Source organism: Neltuma alba, unplaced genomic scaffold, assembly GCF_004799145.2.
Source record: "Neltuma alba isolate B1F8T4 unplaced genomic scaffold, ASM479914v2 tig00002736_pilon, whole genome shotgun sequence".
Lineage (NCBI taxonomy): Eukaryota > Viridiplantae > Streptophyta > Magnoliopsida > Fabales > Fabaceae > Neltuma > Neltuma alba.
This window is the reverse complement of record NW_021632993.1, coordinates 16327-25825: the sequence shown is the minus strand read 5'-3', so window position 1 is coordinate 25825 and position 9499 is coordinate 16327. Positions and strand designations below refer to the sequence as shown.

Here is a 9499-nt window from a genome sequence, read left to right as displayed (position 1 = left end):
GAAGCTTTGAAGGCGTGATTTTTGAGGCAAATATAAATACGCCTTCAAATTTTCAAATTTCTTTGCATACCAGTCATCTTATATTCAATTTTTTTTAGCACATATTATACTCAAATTTAAGTTCTGAAATGAGAATAAACTTTCTTAAAAAATAAGACGTAACTAGTCAAATTTCATCAATGTGATCTAACTAGAAGGAGCTTATGCAGTAAAATAGTTTCATTTGTTATCAAGCATCAATCTTTCACATTCTAGTTCGCCCTTAACATAAGTCTACCTGACAAGAACATAACAGACAAGAGACTAATTAAGGGAGCGATTAATAAACTCTCGAATAAAACGAGTCGCAAAGTTCAACCTTCTTAAACTTATGAAGAAAATCCACAAGATAATGCAAATCTTATGCTTGCTGATTTGAGTGCGACGGAGGCATGCCAAGTTGTTCTAGCCGCGAGTATCGAAGAAAATTCACTTGATAAACTGCTAGCTGGGAAGAAAATTTAGAGAGTAACCCTCGAAAATTGTGGTTCTTATATGCAACTTTTTGTGCATATTCTTTCTTAAGTTGCCTCAGCTTATAGCTTAAAGCTTCATTCAGTTCTGCAGGCAAGGGAAGAATTAGTGTATTATTCATATGCCAAGAATCTTTGCGCACTAAATTCAAGTAATTAATGTGGTTTTTCCTATAACTTCAAGAATTTTGGAAGCAAAATATAGAATAGTTCGATAAATTTTATTTCTAATAACAATCTTTATTTGATTAATGGCAGAAAACAAACCCCACTTGGAAAATCTGGAACAATACATCAAGTACCTTCTCTAAGCTTAGCTGTTTCTTCCATAAACTCTATCTCACGTAAGATCCCCTTCTTCTTAGCTTTCAGGTCCGAATTTTCCGTCTGCAATAGATGGAAAGTAGAATCGATCAAAGGAACATGAGGTAATGAATCAGATAACTACTAAATTAAGGGCACCATCATTTATCCTTTTACAGCCTTTTTTTTCTCCAAAGGCAGCGGAGCCTCTCCTCTTCCCTTTCCATCATCTTCCTTCGTTTTTTTTTTCCTTCTAACTATTGGATTAATATTTTTCAACAGTTTAGATTTTAAATTTTTTATAAATTTTCTATAATTTTTTTTTAAAATATTTAGTGCATTTGCAAACCATTAGTATTAAATGTTAACTGCTTGTAATTTATTATTTATTTATTTTATAATTTAATATTTTAATAATAATTTTAGAAAAATTTAAATCTCAGCCGTTGAAATATTAATCTAAGGGATAGAAAAAGGAAGAGGAGGGAAGAGAAGATGAGATGTTCCGAACTGGAACTGGTAGATAAGTCACAAATTAAGCATCACTTAAATGTGTGCTCTATACTCCAAGTAGCCATAATTAATAGGAGCGAGTATGTGTGGGTCTTCTCTTCTATAGGGATTAAATATTGTCTAAATAAATCATATATTTATTATACAATTTGTCATTCATACGTAGCGTGCGTACTTATAACTAAATTTCATGCTCAATATGAATGAAGTTTATGATAATCTTTAGGTAATGCAAGAGTTTAATTAGATATATGAAAAGTCTGCTATTAAAGAAAAATAAGAATATAATTAAATAAACACGTCAAATGATTCCTGAAATCAAAACTTTTTTTTCTTTTTTTTTTTTTAAGAAAACTCAAATGTGTATTCTATACCCCAAGTGGCTAAAATAGAGGTGACTATGTATTGGTCCTCTCTTCTATTGGGACGGAGGGTTAGATACTATAAAGAAAAACTTATATTTGCTATATGATTTGTTACATGCACGCAGCATACGTATATAGAACTGAATAAATTTCATGCACAATATGAATAAAGTTTTGATAATCCTTTAGATTCGGCTCGTATTTAACTAGATATATAGAAAGTTAGTTTTGAAAAAAAAAAAAAAAGAATACACCTAAATAAACAAGTTATACGATTCTTCAAATTAGAACTACTTTAAAGAAAACTTGGATAGGAAAGCTATGTCTCTTTTGAGATAAATTGAAAATTGTTTTCAACATTTAAAGCTAAGAAACCTTTGTTATACACAGACCTTGGTTTTCGCAAGCTTGACAGAGATCTCAGTTGACTGTGCTTGAAGTATCTGCACCTTCTTCTCTAGATCCATTGCGTAACGAGTCCTCCTTTCTTTAGACCGAGCAGCAGATTCCCTATTTGCAAGAATCCTATACACAAAACACTCATTATCATCAATTAATACTCAAGAATCAAATTCGCATTGCAAATCATACTATTCACACAAGCCGTGATTTATGTAATTCATACTAATTTTCATTCCGTATATACATGCCAGATTTTTAAACATGTTTAGCATCTGGTTCAACTTATATTTGTGTGCCTCCAACTTCACCACTTGTAGAATTATTTTTCATTAAGAATGACACTAGATTTTCTTAAGCGATTTAAGAAAACAAAAGACGAAGTTTACAGTAGTATCAAACTGGGGGTTCTTTTTTTTCATTTTGTTGAAAACTGGGTGTTCTTTGAATGAAGAATTTGTACCTATAAAGTGAAAACAAATTGATTATTACATATAAATATACAGTAAAATATGAAGATATAACCGATAAAAAGAGAAGCATCTTTATCAACCTCTTAGCTCGCTTGGGATCTAACATAGCTACTTTGGTGATCTTATCAATAGGCATGGCTTTTTTCACTTCATTTGCTATAGACACATCAACCTCCGTGGACACAGTAGTTGAAGCATCCATGTAAACAACCTGCGCCTGATTCACCACCGGATTCACCGGAATAGCATCATTCCCTGCAAGATTCTCGGTTGCTCCAATGAAATCTCCACCGCCTGTGATGTAGTCCATGAAAGGGGAGTCCATAGACAAGCTCTGGATTTGGTCCCCAAGGGACCCTAGTGGCATGTTGAGCCTGGAGTGTAGGTAGCTCAATTCCTCTGGCGAAAAATCAGCGGTAGTGGGCAACTCCACCGATGTGGTTGGGTCAATGGAAAGGTCGGGAAGCGGAGGAAGAGGGTCATCAATAAAGTCTACGTCAAAAGGCTCAAATGGAGCCAGCTTATTGTAGCTGGTAATTCTGGAGTTACTGTCAGAGTGGGGCCTAAAGTGGTGGGAGCCCAGCGGGGGAGTCTCCAGCCTTTGTCCGGCTTTCACTGGAGGCACTGGTGCTGTGGTGATTGACGACATAGTGAAGGGATCCATAAGCTTTCGTTTGAGGAAGGAGGAAGAAAAGCTTTCAATTGGCTTGGGATGAGTGGCTTCATAACCAAAGTGAAGGGTTTCTTATATAGAAAAATACCTCACATAATTCCTTCCCAAGAAAAACTCACCTATTCCTAGAAATTATGTTTGACTTTATAACTACCATATAAAAATTTGTCTTTAATTACATATACGACTATAATAATAATAACAATAAATGTAAATTTTTAATTTATATTCGATAAAAATTCAATTGAATTTATTACATTAAGAATTCTTTATGTTGAATTATGCAAGTTAAAGTTATGGTAATTATTAAGGTTGTGGGGACCTTTCCAAGATTGTTCAATAGTCTCATGCGTTACAGCGCACATTTCAAATAAAAATAAAATAAAACAATTGATGGTAACTTTTACTTATATAGGGGAGAAAATCCTTGATTTCTCAATTTTATTCTGATAATACTTAGACAATTTTGACATATTATCTTTATTGAAATAAATCAATGGTGTCATATTAAGTGTGACATGGGTGAGATGAGATTAAAAATTTATTTCCAGTTATAATCTAAATAAAAAGGAAAAAGAAAAGTCTATAATTTAAAATTTAAATAATTATTTGGAAAAATTATTAATAGGAAAAATCAAGGGAAAATGGTAAATAAAGATTCCTGAATATGTAAAAATGCGATTTGGGACCCTAAATTTGAAAAATAGCAGATAAAGACCCGGTCCCATATTGCAAATATGAAATCTTGGTAAAATGTCTGAAATGCCCCTCAGCCAAATTATGATTTGATTTACTGAAATTGTTATTCGCTAAAGTAAACTCGTCATTTCCTATAGTCAACTTATTAATCTTTGTCAGACCAGAGGCGTTAAGATTAAAACCTTTCCAACAAATGCGTTTTCTGATATTCGAATTTGTGTTCCATTCCTTAGTAGATTGAGATCCTTACCATATTAACAAATAGGTTCCTGGTACAACATCAATTCTTGAAGTTAACTCTTTAGAATTGACACTACAAAAAAATTGACTTTTAGTGGCAACAAAAGTTGTCGCTAAAAGTGAAAAAGTTGCCATTGAAAGTTTTCAATGGCAACAATCGAGTTATTGCCATAGCAACTATCACTGAAACTTATCAGCAGTGACGAAGTGAGTCACTACAAAAAGTATAGTTTCAATGGCGACATTGTCACCGTTGAAAGACCCTTTAGTAGCAACACAAAAGTCACCACTAAATGACAGCGGCAACTTTTTTGTTGAAAGGTCTTACTTTTACCTCTCAGAGTATGCGTTTGGAAGTGAATTGGTTATGCAGAAGCTTTACTTGGGCCCAAAAATTAAAATTTTCCTTTAGGTCCTCAGGGTATTGTTTATTGTGCATATTTCCAGATTACAAGTCCAACTTTGAAAAATCATAACTAATTTTATAAAAATTGTATGGAGGTGCTCCAAATTTCTACTCGATGCTCCTTCAATGCTTTTTAAGAAAAAAATCAACTGGGCTTATCTCTTGCCAATTCATACAGTTTAATTCATAAAAATTACTGTTTATTGAGTCTAATCTGGAACTTCCAGATTATGTGCCTCAAATTTGAAAAATCATATCTCCTTGTATACACATCTAATTAAGGTGATCTACCTCTCATTTTAAAGCTTGTGATGTGGACTATATGTCTGCTAAAATTTTTGGTTTGATTCATTCATTTGGTAGGTCAAATTGAAGCTAAAAACTGACTGCTCCATGACCTACATTTTATCTCTTATACAATTCTTACTTTAATTCTTTTAAGAATCTAAGCATGCATAATTCAATCTCATGCATTCTCATTACATCCCATACTCATTCTTACATGCCACTGATGTCATATACAGCTAAATTACATAAATTGGCATGTTTCATAATTATTACGTAACTAGAGAATTTAAGTATCACATAGTAATACTAACAATTCTCTACTTCTTTGCATTAATCTCTTAGCTTCTCTTCATGCAACCATTGTTCATCATGCTTGACCTAAATAGTTGATTAGGGAGGGGTGAGATTCAAGAGAATCTCAATAGTAAACAATACCATATTAATCATGCTAGATGGATGTTAATGTATTATATGTAACTTGCTAAATCTCTTCTTAATTAGTGACATATTAATATGCTTAATACTACCTACTTAATGCATGGCTATAGAGACATAATCTACTCATATAAATAGCAATTACAGTACCCAAAACAACAACATCAACCAATCATCATGTACATATCAATACGCAAGCATATCACATCAAGCAATGTTAATAGGTAAGTTCACTACCTTGCATCATAAGTTTTCTCTTGTTCTTCAACTTGCTCTCTAAGCTTCCCAAACATCTAGCTCTCAGTCAACCACATCCAAACCTTCTCTTGGATGTCTCAAGGTCCTAATCACAGCCACAAGGGTCACATTACTCAGGGGTACTATTCATTAGTATTTCCAGAATTTTTACTCAAATTTGAAAATTTGTAATTAATGTCAGAAAAATCAAAACTAAATGGATCCAAGTTCTACTGAAAGATCCATAAGTTTTGTTTAAAGAAAAAATAGTTTTAGGAACCATTTCTGTGTGAAGCAGTACCAGAATTGTACGGAAGTTTCCTGCTACTCCAGTGATCAAAACTATTTCCAGATTTTAAACCCTAACTTTGAAAAATCACCATAAATCATACACATATCCAAATGAAGTGATCTACCTATGAATTTAAATCTTAGAGAGTGTACTTTAATCATGCCAAATTTCAAAGTCAGATACGGATAGTAACTTAATCGAAATAGGCATCAAGACAGGTGCTAGAATCACCACATACCTTGATCTTGAAGTTTGAATCTTGTTCCTTCTTCTTGGCCTTCACCCCTATGTTTTTCTCTCCAATTTTTGCCTAAGTTTCCCCTCTATAAATGCTTGCCAAAATACTCTTCCAAGGTGGGGTATTTATAGCCAAAACTTATGCCTTGAATGGGCCATTATGCCCTTAAAAGCTAGTAGAAATTGTAAGGGCAAATTTGAAACTTCAAGTGCACTTTTACATTATCAATACATCATCTTCTTCATCATCCTTCTAAAAGAGACCTAGGTGGCATAAATCTAATAGAGAGGAAAGGAAGAATAGATCTTGGCCCTTGGATTAAATTTGGTCTCCAATTTTCCTTCCTATTTACTTGTCTCACATTTATTCGACTTTCTTAATGGCATTCTAGAGCTCAGAAAATTCTTCTGTTTATTCTATAAATTTTCTTTAATTCTAAAGAAGATCTATGAGTTTTCTCAAGCCATGACACTTCCTTTAAGCCTCGCATAAAAATCATTTACTGAAATGACCTTAACCAGCATAATTGAGGCTTTTATTTTATTCAACCATTCTGCTAATCTTCTAAAAGTGAGACTAATTTTATAAATTAACATAGCCTTTAAACTTCTTAACTTCATTTTTATGTACATTTTTGAAATCTCTTGCTATCTCAAATAATTACCTCAATCGGTGTACTTTTTACCGAGTCATAATTTTATAAATTCCATTTAAGTTGCCTCAGGAGTATTTTCATCATTTCTCTTTACAAAAGAGTCTTAGAATATTATTTTCTATTTTTTAGGATTTTTTTAAAATTTTCTATATACTTTTCATTTTTACCCCTATTGGCTTGTAACTTTCTGAAATTACAATTTAGTCCCTACTTGAACTTAACCTTATAAAACATCTCTTTGAGGCTTCTAAGTTAATCTTTGGCCTGTACCTGGCCTCTTTTTTTTCTTTCCGGGCCCTTGAGACTCTCCTAAAACCTCAAAATTACTTATATGTTTACCCCCAGTGACTTTCTTAATTAGCAGTTTAGTCCTTGAAACTACTTTGACTTTTTTTTCTTCTCATTTTTGGGACTTTTGCTCTGAGAGGCTTAGTAGCCTACCTATTTTGGGTTATTCTCGGGGCTATTAGGTCTAAAAATTAGGAGGTGACAATTCTCCCCCTTTTTAAAGAAATTTCTTCCTCGAAATTTCAAAACTAAACCTCTAGTTTGACTGTCATTGCAAGGTTACCCGAGGAGAATGTCCCTTATTTTTCCTTAACTTTCTGCTAAACTTTGTGCATTTATGCCAAACATGACTTACTTTCAGTAGTTGCACCTTTTTTATCTTGCTTCCCAATAGTCACTCATCCTTGGATTTCTCTGTCTTAAGCACGCTTAATTAAAAAATGCCATTTGAATTGAGTCAGGTTACGATCCTAGAAGTAATGGGTAATGATACACTGGTACTTGGCAAGCTAAAATCCTCATATTCTATTATCTCAACCCTTCTTACCCCATCTCTGAAGGGTCTTTTCGGTTTAAATCCTCGATTTTAATCTCATCTTGGGATTTTGTCAGCTTATACTCAGTTTAATCTTGTGTCGTATGGGGTTTTCCTTGTAACATAAGGGCGTTTTTATGCTATTCTAGTATTATCTTCCCTATATAGTATGCCTAAATTTATCCCAATCAAGAATTATAGCTCCACAACCTCAAACTTTAGCTTTCCTTCATTGATTAGAAGAAAATTAAGCTTGGCCTTATTGAAAATAGGGCTAGCTGGGAAGAAATCATGGGTACTCTCTCTATATTAGTTAGCCAACTAGAGCGGTTTTTGTATCATAAACTTATCCCTAGTTATCATCTTCTCAGAGATGTCGCATCTCTATTTCTATGGCTCAGTAACTTACTGTGACCAGGAGATCTAACTATGATCCCGAGATCCACTGTGATCTCACTGGGTTGTGCTTTGGATCTAACTGTGATCCCTTATTGAACCATATTAAACTTCAACTGTTGGGTCTTCGAAAGAGTCTAGACCAAAGGACCAAGTTGTACAATACTTCGTCTCTACTCAGTTGGCAACCTGACTAATAATTTCCCCAAGATTATTCACAGATATCGACATTGTCTTCATAGACCATACCTATTCCTTCTATCAATTCCAGACTATCTTTGCTTACCTCAATTTTATCTTCCATCCTGCTGAACTTAGTGCATTCTCGCCAAAAATGGCTTACATTTTTGGCCTATGCACACTTTTACATAACTTCCTAGGAGGTTACCCATCATTGGGCTACTCTTGCTCGAGCACGCTTAACTGAAAAATGCTGATGAGAATCTGAGGCACTAATGCTGATAGACTCAAATCCTGGTGCTTTTCTGTCTTAGACCCTTTTTGTTTTATCCTTGTAAGGTCTTTTCTACTTAGGTTCTTGTCTCTCAGCCACATTCTTTAGATATCTGCCTGTCAATAACCAGTCTCTCTCCATATCACAAGGGGTTCTTCTCATATCTAAAGCTAGCCTGAATGTCTCATGTTTAGGACTTATGGCTCTAATTCTTCAAACTCTGGCTTTCCTTTATTAATCGAAAGAGAATTGAGCTCAGCCTAATCAAGGATAAGGTTATCTGGAAGAAAGTCATGGGTACTCTCTCTATACTAGTTCACCACTGAAAGGAGGTTTCTATATCTTGAACTCATCCTTAGTACTCATCTTCCTAAAGAGATTGATTGGACCGGGATGTTACCTTTCGGGTCATCAAAATTGTGCTTGCACCAAATAATGTAGTAGAGGGTACAACCAATTGTTCTTCTCGAGGAGCATTTTATTGAAAAACAACCTAGTCTAAATTGGTAATGAAAAATATGATGATTTAGATAAAGAAAAAGGGGTTTTAATTGTTTTAAAGATGGTGCAATAAATATAAAGTGTAGAGACGGGATTTTAAATGAATAAAGAAATGTTTTGGATTGAAGGAAAGTTATGGCAAGCTAGTCTCTTGATAAGGAAAACTCAACTATCCCTGCTCTTAAAATGAATAGGAGTTTTAGAAATCTCTAAGTCTGAAAGGAAACCTCAAGTAATCATTTGAGTCCAATGTCTTAATTAATGAAAACTCACTTTAATCAAAGTTAATTAACACCTTTTAAAACATTGTTAAAAATGATGAATAAGTGAAGAAAAATGAAGGTTTTGGGGGTAGAATCAATGGAGGCTTGAGAGGAAAAGATGGTGGCTCAACCCTATACAAATCTACAGAATGGAAGAGTGTGTCTTCGGGGTGGCTGCCCCTTTTAGGTGTAGAAGCTCAGAAACCTATTTTAAAACATACAACTTCACTTAGCACACTCAGGTCGCGACCTCAGGAGTGTCAGGTCACGACTTGGGAGTCTAGGTCGTGACCTTAAAAGTGTTATCTTGCGACCTGGGAAGACAGAGAGCATT

General features: G+C 34.1%; 1 protein-coding gene across 1 annotated transcript; it reads right to left on the bottom strand.

Annotated features, from left to right (window-relative positions):
• Positions 1-400: 400 nt before the first annotated feature.
• Positions 401-3214, bottom strand: LOC114736505 (transcription factor VIP1-like). Its single transcript, XM_028924357.1, has 4 exons — positions 2646-3214; positions 2086-2218; positions 815-899; positions 401-600 (listed from the first exon to the last, which is right to left on the bottom strand). The coding sequence occupies exons 1-4, from the start codon at positions 3212-3214 to the stop codon at positions 401-403; spliced, it is 987 nt and encodes a 328-aa protein (XP_028780190.1).
• Between the last annotated feature and the right edge of the window lie 6285 nt (positions 3215-9499).

Excerpts from the sequence above, each read along its gene's own strand:
- LOC114736505 (XM_028924357.1), bottom strand. The coding sequence starts at position 3,214 with ATGTCGTCAATCACCACAGCACCAGTGCCTCCAGTGAAAGCCGGACAA. Across the intron at positions 2,219-2,645 it reads GATCCCAAGCGAGCTAAGAG|GATTCTTGCAAATAGGGAAT; the intron begins GTTGATAAAGAT and ends TTTTGTGTATAG. Across the intron at positions 601-814 it reads AACAGCTAAGCTTAGAGAAG|AACTGAATGAAGCTTTAAGC; the intron begins GTACTTGATGTA and ends CCTTGCCTGCAG.